The sequence below is a fragment of the Oncorhynchus mykiss genome, chromosome 3, assembly GCF_057628025.1.
Source record: "Oncorhynchus mykiss isolate SJ-2025 chromosome 3, ASM5762802v1, whole genome shotgun sequence".
NCBI classification, from domain to species: domain Eukaryota; kingdom Metazoa; phylum Chordata; class Actinopteri; order Salmoniformes; family Salmonidae; genus Oncorhynchus; species Oncorhynchus mykiss.
Window position 1 is genome coordinate 69,485,967 of NC_143024.1, and position 19,102 is coordinate 69,505,068.

Below are 19,102 nucleotides of genomic sequence, written 5' to 3' on the forward strand. Positions count from 1 at the left end.
GGAAGAATAATTTTACACAATATCTTATTATCTGATGTTAAAGTTGATTACTGTTTTCATCCATTGTCTTCTGAAAATACATTATGTAAAACACAAATAAAACAGAATGTTAACTGCATATTGGACATAAAAATCCTTGAAAAGTGTAAACACAATGAACTTAAATGTGCATTAGGTTATTTAAATAATGGCAGTGGGTACATACATAGATGTAGCTCACAGTGTGTCTCTCATTTGATTGTCTATGGTTGGGTGTCTATAGAAGCCTTACCTCATTGGAGTGAGTTCTGTTCTGGTGCTTGGCTCTGTCTGAGGCGTTGGAGAAGGCTTTGTTGCAGCCCTCGTGTTCACAGACGTAAGGCTTCTCCCCTGTGTGAGACCTCAGATGGGTCTTCAGGTTCTCCAGGCGAGAGTAGGCCTTACAGCATCCTTCAAACTAGAGAGCGAGAGAGAGGAGGGATGGATGGAAACATTGATTGATGGAAAGGGGGAGGGAGAGAGAAGAGAGAGACAGACAAAGGTCAGCGTTAGCAATAGCCTCAGAGACTCTGGCATCACACAAAAGTATTTGCTCTTTGAGAAAATGACTATTAAAAGAGACTGACATATACCACAAAAATGATTTGCTCTTTGAGAAAAATGACTATTAGAACTATTTAAGCAAAGCGCCTGACATCATGGAACACTTTGTTGAAACAAAGCAGCTGAGCAGTTCTGTGTTTAGCTTTGGTATGCTATGCATTGTTATGTGGTAGGATTTGGTATTCCTTCAGAGTGTGCTATGCTGTGCACTGTGGGTAATTGACAGAGTGTGAGAGATGGGATCAAACTAGATTAGCTCAAATGTGGACATAAAAGACCTGAGATCCTCCCTTTCAAAAACACAAGACTTGGTAGAGAGGGAGATAGCTAGGGTGAATGAGATGCATGTGGGATTTAGCAACTAAACTATACAGTAGAGTAGATCTTAATAAGGACCCATGGACCCCTAGTCCTCTTTACACTTGAATAACTAACATCCTCCTCTCATGTCAATCAGCCTTGTGAAGTCTTCTCTTCTCAGAAGTTATCTTTTAATGGACTCACAAGCCCTCATTATTGAGCTTTGAAGCTGAGGAAACTACACACAAAAATGTTATCATGAGTGAATCAGTGCAACAGATGAATTCCTTAGTAAAGGCCCAGAAGACTATTCTATGTGGAGTGGATGGATTTCTACTGGTGAGAAGCTAAAGTACCATTTTAAGGCTATGGTCTATAGTTATTATAGTGCACAAAGCAGAATCATAACCAGAGGTAGGACTTATAAATGTGTGTGATACAAGCAGAGATAGTTAAGTGACTGGCTTATACGTGACCTATTATAGAAGGCTCTGGGCTTATTGGGAGAATGTGTACATGCCCGGGTGCATGTTGGGAATTGGAGTTATTACTGTGCATTTGTGTGGCTTCTCTCCAGTGTGTCTCCTCATATGGACCACCAGCATGTACTGAGCCTTGAAGGGCTTCTGTTCCCGCGAGCACTCATCCCAGCGACACACAAATTCCTTCTTCTCCCCATGGATGTGGTCATTGTTGATATGCTGCAGAGAGAACAGGGGAACATGGGGTTACATGGGAATAAAACACATGGAAGTAAAACAAAGCAGGCATATCCATGTATCTCAACCTGTCTGGGAGATAGACATGAACCTCATCTGTTTCAGGATCTGATATTCTCAATCAACAAGTTGTCAGATGTGTTTATGTCTTTAAAAATGGGACACACAATTCAATTCTCATTCAAAATCCTATTTTATCTAACCCCTAACCTAACCCGTACTCTTACCCTAACCCAAAAACGTAACCTTAACCCTAAAACTAACCCTAGCTCCTAACCCTAACTCTAACTTAATTCTAACCGTAACACTAATACTAACCTTAACCCTAAACCCCCTAGAAATAGCATTTGACCTTGTGGGGACTAACAAAATGTCCCGAGTTGGTCAAATTGTTGATTGTTTACTATTCATAAATAGTTAAACACACACACAATCCTTACTTGTCTTCCTGACAACTGAGATTTACACACATCTCCTTCTCTCTCTCGCTTTGACCAGGAAACCAATAGTGTGTAACATACCGTGTGTACACTACTCTGAGATGTCCATGCTTGAATGCTTGATTTTATTTTCTATCTGGAGATAAATAAATGATGGATGGATGGATGGATGGCTGGCTGGATGGATGGCTGGCTGGCTGGCTGGCTGGCTGGCTGTACTGTCTGTCAGTATTTTAAAATGTTAGTCGTCACTGACATGGTTGAAAGATGGTCAAAGGACCTTGCAGACATGCATCCATTTTTGCCTGAGCGTTTCAAAAACATGACAGTGATTGGACAGAAATGTCTAGAGTTACATTCCATTAAATTACAGAAAACAAAACGTAGAATCAAACACAGAGTTTCTGTTTCAGAGGAACTGCCTGTCTTTCATTTAAGTGTGTGTGGTCAGGAGGGCAGGAAGACTCATTCTGCTGTATTGTCTAGGCATGCAAGGCCACTTGGTAAGATTACCCTGCTTAGTGCCTATCCCTCCATTTTCACTGAGCCACACGCACACACACACAAACAACCACATGGAAAATATTCACACAGCCAGACAAACCACTTTGTCTCCTGGGGACCTTCACCCTCACTATACCCTACTAATGTGGCCACTTTGTCACAAGCCGGGCCCTGGTCAAAAATAGTGCACTATATAGTGAATAGGGTACAATTTGGGATGTAGCCATCCACCCACTGACTGGGTTAGTGGTTGACAGTCCTGATCCTGCCCAGTTCTTTTTCAGAGGAAAAGTGGATGAACAAATGAAGTGTGTGGCCTGCAGCAGGCTTCCATTTTCAGCCATGTACTCTTCATACCATACTGAAACCATCATTTGGGGCTATTGGGGAAGGATTACTTTGGGTAAATAGAACTTAGAAGTTCTACGCCATAATTTTGTGTATTTTTTGTCAAGGTGAGTGATTTCACTTGTATGACTGGTGAGAACATTGTGTAAAACCTTGGAACTACAGTACAGGGGGTGTGTACTGTAGATGGAGGGATAAAGTACTATCAAATACTTGGCAGCAGACTCTCAGTTATTACATCTACAGATGTCTACATCTACGTTGGTATGTAATTAGAAGTCACTGTAACAAGAGACTCATTCACACGTGGACATTTACTGTTCATTTTTATATTTTCCTTCCTTGCTGCCTTTCCCTTATTCCATTATTCCAGTGAGTTGTGGTATGTGTTCTACTTCACCATGTCCATCCACACCCCACACCACCAGGCCCTAGCTTTGTTCCCTAATCCCTTCAATCCCTGACAGAGATGCAGTGTAGGGGGAATGGATCCTGGAACTTACTGGGATGGTCTGGACATGCCCTCTGTCAGGACGACTGGGGCAGGGTGGCAGGATGAGGGGGAGAAGTGATAGGGTGGGTGAGGAGAGGGGAGCAAAGGGGGGAAAGAGGGGGTAAATGGGGTTCTAAGGTGGCTCTACTCCTGGACTTTCTTTGTCAAGACAGACTGGAGGCTGGAAAGGGGACGAGAAAGGGGCTAAGGTGAATCCACTCCTGACCCGTAACACTGGGAGTTAGAGACTTCAGAACATTCCAGACTCAGCTCAGAGACTCCCAGTCTAGGTACTGAACTGACAATCCCAGTTAATCATAGCCTATTGGAGTAGAGTACAGAGCGCTGCATCAGGGGTTCCTTAGAGAGGAAAGGACAGAGTTCCAGAGCTCTGAGTATGACGATGGATTTACTGCCATGCCTCTAGGGTTCAGAGGTCAGAGGTGGCTGAGAGCCAGGGGTTGGGGGTCACATCTGCAGGGGCGTTAGAGTACCTCCGTCTCCTCAGTCGGAATCAACAGGCCTCATTAACCCTGCGCGTGTCCGCCACAGGAAAGGATCAGTTACTACTGCCTTGACTGGTTAAATCTTAAACCTGACTGGAATGACGCTTTAATGAGGAGCAGAGGAGGCCATTTTGAACATTAAAAAAAGTATCTGTGTGCCTCTCTCTTGCCTTACGTTTTTGTCCACTGAAAGTCACAAGCATATCCATACTGTAGAGGCACCAGCAGGCCCCTACTCACAGATGTCCTAACTCTGTGTGGTTACTAAAAATCACTTAATAATTACTCACATGAACGAGCTGGTCCTGGGTGTCGTACTCCTTGCTGCAGCCGATCCAGTGACAGTTGGTCTCGTAGACAGCCTCTGGCTCCTGCTTACACTCATCTTTGTCCAGCTCCTCACTCAGGTCCAGGACATGCTCCTGTGGATGAGAGGACTCAGTCAGAGAGGGGTTCATGACTGTCTTATGTGCATGCAAGCACACAGTTTGTGTGTGTGTTGACAATAGCTTGTACTGTATATAACCAACTATACTGTCACGACTTCCGCCTGAAGTCGGTCCCTCTCCTTGTTCGGGCGGTGTTCAGCGGTCGACGTCACCGGCCTTCTAGCCATCACTAATCCATTTGTCATTTTCCAGTTTTGTCTGGTCTTCCTTCACACCTGGTTCCAATCCCATCAATTACATGTTGTGTATTTAACCCTCTGTTTCCCCTCATGTCCTTGTCGAAGATTGTTTGATTGTATGTAATTGTGCATGTATCATGTTGGTGTGCGACGGGTTTTGTATCCACTTTTGTTATTTAGTACATTTAGGTTTTTGGAGTTTTATCAGCATTTTTTAAACAACTCCGTTTTTACCAAGTTTTTTCTCCTGCACCTGACTTCCCTGCCACTAACACGCACCCATTACATATACTGTACTATTCTGCATTTGCTTATCTGCATCTTAATGATCTAAGTTTGCTTTTGCACAACTCACTGTAAAGATAAGGGAAGCAAAAAATAGGTTATGGGATAACATACCTGAAAGCATGGTGATATGGGCCGGGGTCCTTCTGCTTCTGTCTTGACCTTGTGCCTCTTGGTGATCATGGGGTTGACTGTGCTGCTCACCGCCGGGTCACCACCAGCATTCTGCAGGAGAGAGAAGGAGGTACACGTTAGAGACAGAGACTATACCAGCCTTCTGAAGGACATACTGTAGAGAGAGAAGTAGAGGTTAGATAGAGTGGTCCTTAATGGCTCAGTTGGTAAGAGTGTCAAGTTCAATTCACACAGGGATTATACACTAAATGTATGCACTCACTGGATAAAAGTGTCTGCTAAGTGGCTAAACAGAAGAAGGAGTCAGAGATGCAGTGCTCTGGAGTGTGTAGAGACAGAGGCAGAGTTAAGATAACTCAGAGCAAAGTCAGAGCGACATCACAGTATTGTTCTTGGCGCTGGCTGACTGGCTCTGTTCTATGGTAACGTGATGATGTGAGGGTTGGTTGGTTTCAGAGTCAACTAGAGCCAGCCAAGCACCAGGCTCAGGGCCCATAACTCGTATAGCGACCCGACACAGAGACTAAACAGTTTAGACTGCTTTATGAGAGTCAGCCAGGGGAAATATGAAAAGAGAGAAATTATTATCCACACTGCAACGCTCAGAGCTTTGATCCTCCAACCAACTCTCAACATAACAGACAGACAGGCCTTTTTACGCCTCAGTCACAGGCTCTGTGGAGGAGACGCTCAGTGTGAGTGTGTGTGTGTGTTTAAGCATCATAAAAAAGGATATGAAGTGAGGGTTGGGGGTCAGTGAGGAGGGGTCTCTCTAGTATCCCACCCAGCCACTACAGTACAGTACGGCGCTGACTGTGCTTCAGGGGCCCCATGCTCTCACTAACACTAACTTCAATGGCTGGAAACCAGGGGAAATGTGGTTCTGATTAATGTCAGTGAGGGGTGGGGTGGGGTGGGGGGGGGGGGGGATTTAGCTCCGTGTGTGTGTGTATCTGTGTGTACATTGGTATACTAAAATTGACATAGTGATGGAATTTATGGGTGTGTGTGTGAGGGGGTGACGGTAGATGAGGGGGAAGTTTACATTCATAGAGACCATGTATACAATAGGTTGATAAAGGAGACAGAGGAAACACTTCTATGAACTGAGACAGTTAAAAACTGCTGCTAATGGGAGGGAGTCATCCTCCAGCTCATAGCTGAGCGAATCCTAGCCAAAAACACTTGACAGTTTATGACACTCTTGGGCTGGATTAATTTAGCATGCCATCATTTTATCTATAATTTACGTAGTATACTTTGGACAATATACAGTCTACATTCCATTCACGTTAGAGATCTTTGGTTTCTGTGTTATAGCTGAATGGAATTCATCCGTATCCCTCTCTGGGTATTCACAACTCCATTCATAGAATTGCATATAAAACACAATTATAGGATCTCTAGGACTACATCGTCATGCACGTCACAATTAAACCAGTGTTTGTGAGATATCAGACATATAAGTGCAGATATCTGACGTAAGACAATGCTACTCACCTGGTTGGACTCAGAGCTGGAGGTGTTGTGGGTGGTGTTGAGGGTGGAGGCTGCCAAGGCGTGGGCATGCTGGCGGGCAGCGAAGGAGGGCGAGGGCTGGATAAGGGGAGGAGTATGGCCGAACGCACTCAGGCCTCTCTGCTGGTTGAGCAGCTGCTGGTAGGCCATGGGGTTGATGGGGTGGGGGAAGGTGAACGACGGACTGAGAGAGGAAAGGACAGGACACTCCATTTTAAGTACAACAGCAAATAAAATAACTGTAATCACTTAGTTATAGAGTTAAGATAACTTTTAAAACTGTACAGCTATTCTATGATTGATTGGTGTATGTGGAGCCCTGTGTAGATTGAAGTAATACATAAGTTCTAAAGATGTATATGTGTAGAACAGTTGTTGTGTACTGTATGTGTGTGCACTACATGTACACTATATACAAAAGTATGTGGGCACCCCTTCAAATTAGTGGATTTGTCTATTTCAGCCACACCCATTGCTGATAGGTGTATAGAATCGAGCACACAGCCATGCAATATACTGTACATAGACAAAGGCCTTACTGACTTTCAACGTGGCACTGTCATAGGATGCCACCTTCCCAACAACTCAGTTTGTCAAATTTCTGCTCTGCTAGAGTTGCCCCGGTCAACTGTAAGTGCTGTTATTGTGAAGTGGAGAGAAACATCAGCCGTGAAGTGGTAGGCCACACAAGCTCAGGACCGCCGGGGGCTGAAGTGCATAGTGTGTAACAAATAATCTGTCCTGTTGCAAGACTCACTACTGAGTTGCAAACTGCCTCTGGAAGCCTTCCTCGGGAGCTTCATGAAATGGGTTTCAATGGCCAAGCAGCCGCACACAAGCCTAAGATCACCATGCTTGCCACCATTGGACTCTGCAGCAGTGGAAACATGTTCTCTGGAGTGATGAATCACGCTTCACCATCTGGCAGTCCGATGGACGAATTTGGGTTTGGCAGATGCCAGGAGAATGCTACCTGCCCCAATGCATAGTGCCAACTGTAAAGTTTGGTGAAGGAGGAATAATGGTCGTGGCTGTGTTTCGGGCTAGGCCCCTAAGTTCCAGTGAAGGGAAATCTTAACACTACAGCATACAATGACATTCTAGACAATTCTGTTTCCAACTTTTGGGATGGATTGGAACACCGACCGAGAGCCAAGCCGAATTGCCCAACATCAGTGCCCAACCTTACTAATGCTCTTGTGGCTGAATGGAAGCAAGTCCCCGCAGCAATATTCCAACATCTAGTGGAAAACCTTCCCAGAAGAGTGGAGGCTATTATAGCGGCAAAGGGGGCACCAACTCCATATTAATGCCCATGATTTTGGAATGAGATGTTTGACGAGCAGGTGTCCACATACACTACATGACCAAAAGTATCTTGTACCTGATGCCGCTGACGGACAGGTGTCCGTAGGAGCTGCTGGCTGCAGAGCTGGAGCGTGAGTTGTTAATGTAGGCCACGAGGGAGTTGGGCGAGGTACGGATCATGGTCTGCAGGTCGATGCTGGCGTCTGAGAGAGGGGAGATGGACAGGGCTCGCTTTCTGTTCAGCCTGGGGGTCAGTCTGGGGCTGGAGAACCGGGACACTGCAGATCGAGAGCACCAATCAATCAAACAAACATATTTACAAAGCCTTCTTAACATCAGCAGTGCTTTGCAGTACCCAGGCTAAACCCCAACGAGAAAGCCTATACACACACAACATGCTAGTGACCCTTTCTCCCTAACCTGACTAAGTGTTACAACAATTGTGAGAAGAAAACAAAATGTCACTAGTAGTACACTCCCACAGCATACTAAAAATGAAGAACACTAATGTCAGTCAGTCAGTAAACCCCCAAAGAGTTACAGTCTTAAGATGAAAGAAGAAGAAACCTGTTTATTTAGAGGTGTTCTAGTAGAGGTCATTCTAGTGCTAGTCTAGCCTAGACTAAGGTACAGTCCCCCTCAGTCTGTCTAAGCAGTACCAAATGGCACCCTATCTATATTTAGTGCACTGCACTACTTTTGACCAAAAAGTAGTGCACTACATAGCTAATAGGGTGCCATTTGGGATGTAACCTATATCTCTCGCCATCATCTCTCTAACACCACCCCAACCCTCCTCCTCCCCTTAATGCTCACATCCTCTTATGCATAATGAATCCCTCCCAATAATTTGCTGTAATTACCGTGATAAGAATCTCACCCAGTCAGTTGTATTTCAGCATGTTAAATGGAGGCAATTTAAACAAATTGATTTGAGAATACCATTAAAAGAATGAAGCATAGCTACAAAAGGTAAAGGTAAACCCAGAGAGTCATGGATGGCTTTTACCAAGCTGTTGTTGGAGCACGAATATTACAGTAAAAAAAAATATTAAAAAACATTACGTTTTTTCCCACAAACTGTTGATTTGGTATTGTGTAACATTTGACCCTTTTGGAACTAATTCCCTCAGGTTATGTATATAATCATCATTATTCTGTAAGAATGCATGTAGACATCCTTAACCGAGTTCTGTGCATGGAATTCTGACCTGAATTGAGCACGTAGTTCACTTTAACCTTCCTCTTTGGGACATGCAATGGAAAGTCCCTTTTACAGGCTACATAAAACAGTTCCAGGTGGTCAAAGACATTTGGTCTTTCAGGGTTGTTCAAAAAGTTAATTGAATTTTTCTTTGGTGGGATTGGGTTTGACGCTGTTCCTGTGGCAATGGGTGGCAGCTAGGGAGAGAAAGACAGAGATGGTGGTAGGGAAGGTAAAGGGAAAGTGGGATACTTTCCCATTCAGTTGTACAACTGAATGCCTTCAACTGAAATGTGTCTTCCGCATTTAACTCAACCCCTCTGAATCAGAAAGGTGCAGGGGGGCAGCCTTAAATCGACATCCACGTCTTTGGCGACCGGGGAACAGTGGGTTAACTGCCTTGCTCAGGGGCAGAATGACAGATTTTTACCTTGTCAGCTCAGGGATTCGACCCAGCAACCTTTCGGTAGGGGGTAATGGCTAGCAGAATACGGGGTAAGGATGGGGGTAGCGTTGGCCAGCTGCTGTGGGCCAACAGGTGCTGAGTATTATCCCTGGTGTGATGTGGCGTGGCAGGACACATACCAGGGCAGAGTGGTGGGGGTAGTACTGGTCTGGGATGGGGGGTTATTAGGCCTAACAGGGGGCATCATCAGAGGCGCTGGCAACAGGAAGTTCTTAATAGCTCCTATCACACCTCCCCAAAACACACGGACAGACGCACACACCACCACCTGCCAACATGTCAAACACACCACTGTCAACCTGCAGCCAATCCTCTGACCCTTTATTGGGTAAATTAGTGATCCTTTCTTCCAGGCCATATGGACCCAGAGACCACTATACTTATATACCTATGGCCGTAAAAAAACGGTAGTCTTATACATGGTGTGTGTGTGTGTGGGTAGGTGTCGGGGCCTGCGCACATGTGTGGGTGTGTGTGAAAAAGACTTATGTTGCTGAGTTGTAAAACAAAAGGCTTATGTGCTTACTTAAAGAGCTGCAGGACTTCAGAGGGACTCTGGCTGCTCTATGAAAACTCAGCTGTAGAGATGTCTGAAAAAGTTGGCAAAAACAACATTCGGTCCCTAAGAATGTTCTTCTATGAAGCTAAAAAAATAAATGTGTCAAGTATCATTAGGCATATTGCGAAAGGAGGGGGGTTATCAGGGGAGTAGAGGGGGAGGAGAGAGGGGGTGGAGTGGGGAGAGGAGTGGGTTGCTACCCGGATACGACAGTGGTTTATATTATACTCTTTAGAAAGGCTAGGGGTGGATTCAGATTTGCATCGAGTGTAATGGCTCTTTCTCTCTTGCCTGGGAATGGGCTGGCCCATTGTGGAGCTGCCGTGTGTTTGTCTGTGTGTGTGTCTGGGTCTGTGTGTGTGGTGCAGCGGTCTTATTCATCTCTGCTCACCACAGAACAGAACTGAATCTCAGGGGAGATTTGCTTATTAATGTGCCACTTTATAAAGCAGGAAACTAAGCGAGGTACGGCTCACAGCCTGGCGAAACTGGCGCCTGCCTCACCCCCTGGACACCCTTACCAAAAGAAAGCCTTAAACCTCATACCCCAACCCCCAAAACCCTCCATATCCCTAGCCCCAGACATGGTCTCAACCCCTTCACAAAATGCTGATTCACCCCCCAAAAACCCACCCCTATATCCCCAGACATACTATAGTAATAACCCCCTAAACCCACCATCCCACACCCCTACCCTTAGATATTGTCTCAACCCCTTTCATACCTGATACCTCCAACCCCAAAATCCCCATCCCCAGAAAAACTGTAGGTTCTCCTTAATCAATTCAGTACATCTTTCTCTATCCACTCAGGAGTCCCTAGTTAATGTGTTAGTCAACAGTGTGTGCATGAGAGCGCAGCGTTTGCTCTTCTAGCCTGGACCTGGCACACCAAGGATACACTCCTCCTCTGGCCTCCCATGTTAGAGAGACAGCGCCTGAAGACAGCGGCAATTTATTAGGGCGGCAGGTAGCCTTGAGGTTAGAGCGTTGAGCCAGTAACCGAAAGGTTGCTGGTTCGAATACTGGAGCCGACAGGGTGAACAATCTATCACTGTGCCCTTGAGCAAGGCACTTAACCCTAATTGTTTCAGGGGAGCTGTATAATGGTGACCCTGGCTGTGACCCCACTCCCTGGGGGAGTTGGTATATGCTGAAAAACACGTGTGTAAAAGGACAAAAATAAGCACCCCTGTGAGGTCATTGTTGTATCTGCTCTGCCTGAGGTCACTCAGGCAACACACACAGTGATGGAGTGCTTTATCGATGGCGGGGCTCTAATTTAGGGGTATGCCAGGTTCTGGCAGCAGGGAGGTGGCGTGGCGCTGGCCCGAGGGATATGTCCTGTTCTCTAGGTCTAGGACTCTGTCTCTGTGGGAGCAGAGTGGAGCACAGGGAGGGTTGGCTATAATTGGGGGATCTGGACTGATATATAGGTTCATAATTACAGGCACTTGAGTGCACATTAACAAAAAAAACTAAAAGGGGGCTGAGCGATTATTTTAAGCATCTGCCTTGCTGTTTTGATGGAAATGGCTTTGTGGAAAATCTGAATACTGTAATTGAAGGGTAGTAATCCTTAATCCTTTACCCCCCCCGTGCCTCCCAGTACAACCCCCAAACCAAAGCCCCCCGAATGAGAGTTGGCACAGGTTCCACACACAGCACACAAAGGTAGTCTCCCTTTGTTCAGTGCAACAGGCTTTAGAGGCCTGTAGTTAGTAGTTAGCCTGAGAGAATGATATTACAATGGGATGTAGGGTCTCTTTATCTGGGCTCTGTTTTCCCATCAGGAGAGCCAGTGGAGCCCTGTGGAGGGCCTGGCTTTGTTGGGTCATTTAGTTAGGAGTGTTGATTCACTACCTCCGCTGCTCTCTGGCTATGTCGGTCTGTCTCTCTCTCTGGTCTCTCTTTCACTCGGTCTCTCTCTCTAGTAGGGTTGCTGTACAGTGGATCCACTACCTACACTGCTCTAGCTCTCTCTCTTTCAGATGACCCCAGACTGAGGTAAAGCATGAGGGGTCAGGCGTTGGTCCTCCGAGGCGAGGGAGAGAGGCCCAGTGCGAGGCCCAATCTCCTCCCTAAACAACACCGCAGCCTGGGTACCAGCCAGCCAAGAGCCCCAGCCAAGTCCAGCCACCCCCGATCCCCTCTGCTCTCCTCCGAGTGGGGAGGAATGTTTATTTTTCCTGGTAAATCTCGCTAATACCATCACTGCACATTTTATTAGAGGGAGCTCACTGCGATGATTCCCCTATGAGCCCCCAGTGTCCTGCTAAAGCCAGCTGTGTGTTTTTGTGTATGTGCACACTTCTGCCGGGGGCTCATGTGTGTTCATACAGTAAGTGTTTGTGTATGTAGTCCGCAGGGACTGGACAAGACCCCCCTCATTCTCCGTCCCTTCCTCCCTCCTCCTCCCCAAACACTAAGATCTCTTTTTCCTCTGACTGCATGGCAGACATTTACTTTGGCAGCAGCTATTGTCATGGGACCTTTGAGTTTCTTTTCCCGGCAGCAGGGTCCTATGCTGTTAGTGCTCTACAACCCTCCCCCCTTGTTCAGCCTTGTTTGGCGCGTTCCTCAGTGAGTTTACTATTAAGACATGATGAAGTGTAATCTGTAGGATTTACAGTATTTAAGTTTACACTGAAAAGAGTGAAAATGCTGATCCAGCTAGAGCAGGGGTGGCTAATCATTTTGTCTTAAGGGCCACATCGGCATTAAAAAAATTCAGAGGAGGGCTGTACAGATTATTTTCCAGACCGATTTGTTCCATCTATCCATCGATCTATCTGAGATTTCTGGGTGAGACCACTCATAACATCACACACCACATGCAATAGATTTACTAAGGGCTTTAGGGAACAAGGCCCAACTGGCCTCTGCCTGGTCTGGTGGAAACATTTGTGTCTGTTATTAGCGGGGGAAATTGGTCTATGTTGTTTTAGTGGATGAGCGCGTCAGAGCACGCCACTGGCACGGAGGCACACTTGGCATTTCAGCACGGCCCACACTAACCAACCAACTGACGGACGGCAGGAGGATCTGTCGGTGTTTGTTTTGTAGGCCTGTCGGAGCAGACTGCATGTAGCCTACATGGCACCCATGCCTCAATCAGTCACACAGTGGGCGGAGGAGAGGAGCAGAGGCACTCTATTCCCTATACTGTATAGTGCAGTAATTTTGACCAGGTCCCATAATGTGTTCTTAGAGAAAGCATTACTACTTAGCTACCTACTTCCCTTCACTCTCTGCGGAGCATAAGGCCTCAACAAAAAGATCCAAAACTGAGAATGGGTTTGCACACAGTCAGATTAATGATCAGATTATTGACTGTTTCATTAATTGTATTACTGTATACAATTGTCAACGTACTATATACAGTACCACGCATGGGGACAGGGATACATGGTCTGTCCTGAGCAGCTAGCTCTGGGAAACAGGACAGCATCAGGGTGCCATGTTTAGTGTCATTTAGCTATGTTCTTGAGAAAAGACCCAGGTTATAGCTCTGCTTAATGGCAAGTGGTAAAACCTACAGTAAATCCATACATTTAGCCCTATGGAACTATGAGAACACCTGACTGTCTTAAAACTTTTAAGTACACCCGGTACTAGGGCTAGTCTGCAGAATTTTCCATGAACACATTTCTCCCTTTTATTAACCAGCACTATTTTTTAAGCCCACTCTCTCATGTTTGTAGTACTAATAGGAATCATTGGGAAGGGAAAATAACCAGCCATATTATAACTTTGGGTTCACTGAGGACTCAGCTCTTGTGGTAGGTCCAATGAATTTATTAGAGCATAAATTGATTTTTAAATATGCATATGAATTTCTTTTATTTTATCAGAGCTAGGCTTCCAAAACAAACGTAGCGGTCTCGATGCATATGTATCGCCCTCTCTGCCATTAAATGAGGTTCTTTATTCAGCCAGGCCGTATGCTGAGACTCTGAGCCATTAGCTGGCTGGCTAGGTCAATACAGAGCCTGTGTGTGTCTGTGGAGCTGCTAGCCTCGCTAACCGCACTGACGGAGAGCTTCAAGCCAGAGAGTGCCCAGGACGCTGACCACATCAAACCCAGCCAGGTTTGAGAAGTAGAGAACACCAAATAAACCTGCCAGGGGGAGGTGTGGAGGTGAGGGGGGTGCGGGGAGGCGAGGAGAAGGCCCAGTTCTGTGCTGTGTGAGTCGGTGTCTGTGGGTGTTTGAGCAAACAGCCTCCCCAAACAACTGTGGGAAGCCAGCAGCAGTGGCGGTCACGCCGGGAGAGAGAAGTGGGAGGATGGATGGAGGAATGGAGGGACGGAGTAGTGAAGGAGGAAGACAACAACCTCTATGCCCAAATCTGCATGCCCTCCCCTCCTCCTCCTCCCTCTCTTCATGTTTGATTTAGTGATTGAGGGGTAATTTAAACGGTTCATTTCGAGGTGGATCCTGCGTTGGCAGGGATCATGGCGGTAAGGTTTTCCTAGCATGCACATGAGGATTGGTGATTTAGCGTCACGCAGGGTGGACGGAGAGCGTGACAGGAGGTGCAAACACCGTTAGATGGTAGATGGCTCGTTCTCGCTCTTTTCCCTTGGGTGGTTTGAGACCGGATAAAAGTGATATGGATACCTAACCGGGAGTCTGTGCCAGGCAGGCAGAGAATGTATGCGTTTGACGGTCGAAAGGCATCGAAAGGCTTACTTTCATGGACAGTTTAGTTTAGCTTTCCACTCTGTAGCACTGTATTGCCCATTCATACAGCTAACTGGAAGGTTCCTGAGTTGAAATAATCTTCAGGTCCTAGCAGCATTATTAGGCCTTACTTGTCACTCTGTTCTTAGGCCTGGGACTGTCTGCAAGGCTATGGTCCCTGACCATATGTCTGACCTCTCCTGTGAAAAGCAGGGTTGTTCACCACGTCTCTTCTGTCACACTGTCACTAAATCTCCCCTGCCTGCCACTATCCTCTATCACTGCCGTTAGATTGCACAAGCAGAGCAGGGACCACAGATTTACAGTATACCTGCCATAACACTGACTGAGAAACAGAAAAGAGACAGATTCAGAAGCCCTGGCATCTGCTGCTGCCTGAAATATAGTCCATCCACTGCCAAACCTCTCTCTCTCTCTATTTGTCTCTCATCTCTGTCTCATCTCTCACACACTTACTCTCTCTCTCCATCTCATTCTCTCCTCTTTCTTCCTCTCCCTCTACCTCTTTTCCTCTCCCTCTACCTATCTCTTTTCCTCTCCCTCTACCTCTTTTCCTCTCCCTCTACCTCTTTTCCTCTCCCTCTACCTCTTTTCCTCTCCCTCTACCTCTTTTCCTCTCCCTCTACCTCTTTTCCTCTCCCTCTACCTCTCAACATGGTTGCCCTTTTAAGGTTACCACTGTGGATTTGTAGGATGTTACTCATAACAGAGTAACACACCTGAAACACTATGTGACTAGCTGTGTAAATTAGAGGCCTGTGTTGGGAGAACAGTGGTGGGCCTTTCTGTCATGGGCTTTTCTGTGTTTATAGACACCCCCTGCTACGACTGAGGGTTTTTATAAGTCAAGGAATGCTCCTCTTGCTTTGATGTGGGGAAGTCTTACACACAGAAAGCCACAAGAAGAAGAAAGGACATCTATGAAAAGCACAGCACCACATACCTGGAGGTAAGCACAAAGGGTGATGAGGCTCTTAGTATTTAGTAGTGTGGCATATGGGTACTTCACAATGTACACTGAGTATACAAAACATTAAGAACACCTGCTCTTTCCATGACATAAACTGACCAGGTAAAAGCTGTGATCCCTTATTGAGCAGGTAAATCCACTTCAATCAGTGTAGATGAAGGGGACAAAAACAGGTTAGAGAAGGATTTTTAAGCCTTGAGACAATAGAGACATGGATTGTTTGTGTGTGCCATTCAGATTTAAGTGCCTTTAAACTGGGTATGGTAGTAGGTGCCAGGCGCACCAGTTTGTGTCAAGAACTGCAACACTGCTGTGTTTTTCACGCTCAACAGTTTCCCGTGTGTATCAAGAATGTTCCACCACCCAAAGGGCATCCAGTCAACTTGACACAACTGTGGAAAGCAATGGAGTCAACATGGGCCAGCATACCTGTGGAACTCTTTCGACACCTTGTAGAGTCCATGCCCTGACAAATTGAGGCTGTTCTGAGGGGGAGGGGGGTGCAACTCAATATTACAAAGTTGTTCCTAATGCTTGGTACACTCAGTGAGGTGGGAGAGTCCCACATATGATAGTCAGTGTGACCTGGGCTGTGTCAGGTCAAAAGTAGTTCAGGGGTAGGAAACCCTGTAGAGGCACTTCATGTTTTGTTTTAGACCAGGTGATGAATTTAGCCAATTAAGTTGAGTGATTGGTAGAATCAGGTGTGGTGTCTGGTTGGGAAAGAATCCTGCAGTGCAGTGGCTGTTGCACTCAAGGACCAGGGTTGCCAACCCCTGATCTAGGGAATCGGATGTCATTTGGGGTACAACCCAGGATGGTGTGTTTCAGGATTTCAGGATCACTCACCATCCACAGGGCTGATGTAGTCGGGCAGGTGTGCTGCTGCGGCTGCTGCTGCTGCGGCCGCCCCGGTCTGCATGATGAGGTCTCCGTAAGTGCTCCTGCCACTGGCCATGAGGTGGTAGTAATCTGTAGGGTTGGCACCTGGAGGTGGAGGGGGCAGGCTGAACAGACCATGCTCCTTCAGGTGCTCATGGGTCACTGTCGGACAGAGATGGAGAGAGGGGTGAGAGGTGAGAGATGTGTCACAGGTCAACTAATGAACAACTGACATGGGGACAGGGAAGACTGACACAGGAACAGACAGAGAGAGAGACGGGGGGGGGGGGGGGGGGTTAAATGAGAGGACGCAGAGAGACACAGACCAAAACAGTGAGTAGTAGATTTGACAGACGGAGAGACAGAGGGGAACAGACATGGTGCGCTGCTTCACAGGTTTGAAGATCTATGCTACAGAAGATGCCTGGAGGGCAAAAGGCTTTTGATAAAAGATAGGTGAAGTCTTTGAGGTTTGCTGAGGTGTGTGAATGACCCCGGGGAGTAAACGAAGAAGAGAAAGAAGGAGGGAATAGAACATTCCTGCTCTTCTCGTGTCTCGCACATAAATTCATTGAGACAGATTACCCGCACACACACACACACACACACACACACACACACACACACACACACACACACACACACAGTGGTAGAGAAGGGAAACCCTTGAGCATTACGGAAATATTGATGTAGAACGTGTTAACACCTGCACCCTGTAAACCCACATTTAAAAATGTCACAAGCTGTAAGAGGGAGATGTAGATCTGTTTTCTTTCCTTTTGCAGCGAGCCACTGAGGCCTATATCCATAACTGTGGCCTCCTCCCCTAGTTTCCTGCTCTCCGTTTGCCCCTGTGGATATATCTATCTCCACAGATAGAGAAAGGAGGAGCGGAAGAAAGTAGGGATGGAAGGGTGGAGAATTGAACTCCCTTAAAGGGCCTAATGTAGTGGTGTCAAACCAATTTGACCCTGGGGGTCCGTATTCAGTCAACAAAGAGGTCCAGAGGGCTGCACTGAAAATGTGCTATATTTCCTCGCCGTAAAAATGTGCAAAATATTGTCCTCTATCCATAGTTTTTACAATTTCCGATGCTCCCTGAATGTCTAGCTTTCATTTGGGTGATTATTAGCAAGATGGACACAGTCAAGAAACTGTATGAATGTAGGTCTATTATCATTTCTACACAGTTTCCATTTGGTTTTAGTCATTTTAAAGTATATATGTTTTACTCCAACCACCCCTGACTATTGTTAGTTAGATAAACTGGGGAGAAGAGAGAGAGGGGGGAAGGAGGGGTGGAGGTTTGAGCCTCCTTCCTCTGCAGTGCCTAAACCATGGGCCACACCAAAACGGTCCTAACAGGACTAATTAGGTCTGGCTGTGGTAAAAAAAAGAACAGGCGTCTGTTTGTGCTGGCTAGGAGGCCCACAGAGAAGCTTTAGTTTCTCCTCGCCTGCCCGGATCACATAACCACTTCCAGTAGCTGCTTTGTGTGGACTGGACAGACAGACTGAGGATGGTGGAGGGTAGTGGACTGGACAGACAGACTGAGGATGGTGGAGGGTAGTGGACTGGACAGACCGACTGAGGATGGTGGAGGGTAGTGGACTGGACAGACAGACTGAGGATGGTGGAGGGTAGTGGACTGGACAGACCGAATGAGGATGGTGGAGAGTAGTGGACTGGACAGACCGAATGAGGATGGTGGAGAGTAGTGGACTGGACAGACAGACTGAGGATGGTGGAGGGTAGTGGACTGGACAGACCGAATGAGGATGGTGGAGAGTAGTGGATAGGTAAGACACAAGGACTTGAGCATGGTAGTGGAGGGTAGAGGATAAAACCAGTAGTCGTCCCGGTGAAACCAGCTCAAAAAGCCAGGGAATTCAACAGACAGAACGCAGAGCAAGGAGGCTCTATCTCATTTACATGGTTTGGAGTGACCCTACACTGCTGTATCAGACATATAGTAGACATTGACAACACTGACGATAAAGGGTGTGGATGTTTCCTATAATTGGAAGATCTGTCCCTTTCTTGATATAACCAAGTTGATATGCTGATAAAATGGACTGATTTTATAACTCCACAACAACATAGGAAAAATTATAATCTCTGGGACAAGTAACAGTAGTGTCCAGGCATTAGGTTACTAAAACTACACTCAGAACAAGTTGTCTACAACTACTTTACAGGTATTCTATCTCTAGAATTATCTACAGTATTCTCCGATAGGCTCCAAGCTTACACAACTTTATTTATGTTCACTCAAGCTTAATGCCCTCCATTTTATGACATACTTCTTTGCCACTGCTGCCACTTTATCAGTGACAGAATCTCTTCCGCATTGCTTCTCCTAAAAGCCACAAAGCCATTAAAGTCAACAGGGGAGTACACTCAGTGATTTATCATTGGGCCTCTAAGACAGCTCTATCTCTCAGCCTTTGTCGCCTCTCAGGCAGCTCTCTCTACACCCTTCAACCTGTTGTTGTAACAGGGTCGTGAGGACAGGCCTGTCATCATATGAGCTCCATATTGGGGAGGGAA

The 19,102-nt window shown here is 46.3% G+C and overlaps 1 protein-coding gene across 2 annotated transcripts in view; it reads right to left on the reverse strand.

Moving 5' to 3' along the window:
- Positions 1-19,102, reverse strand: part of LOC110520285 (transcription activator GLI2.L) — a 103,210-nt gene that overhangs the window by 9,957 nt on the left and 74,151 nt on the right. For both annotated transcript variants that reach the window (XM_021597475.3, XM_090230057.1), the window contains exons 5-11: positions 16,520-16,714; positions 7,843-8,044; positions 6,441-6,642; positions 4,920-5,030; positions 4,183-4,314; positions 1,434-1,583; positions 272-436 (exon numbers count right to left, since the gene is read on the reverse strand). In XM_021597475.3, coding sequence (XP_021453150.2) covers positions 272-436; positions 1,434-1,583; positions 4,183-4,314; positions 4,920-5,030; positions 6,441-6,642; positions 7,843-8,044; positions 16,520-16,714 — 1,157 coding nt within the window. The remainder of the gene's footprint in view (positions 1-271; positions 437-1,433; positions 1,584-4,182; positions 4,315-4,919; positions 5,031-6,440; positions 6,643-7,842; positions 8,045-16,519; positions 16,715-19,102) is intronic.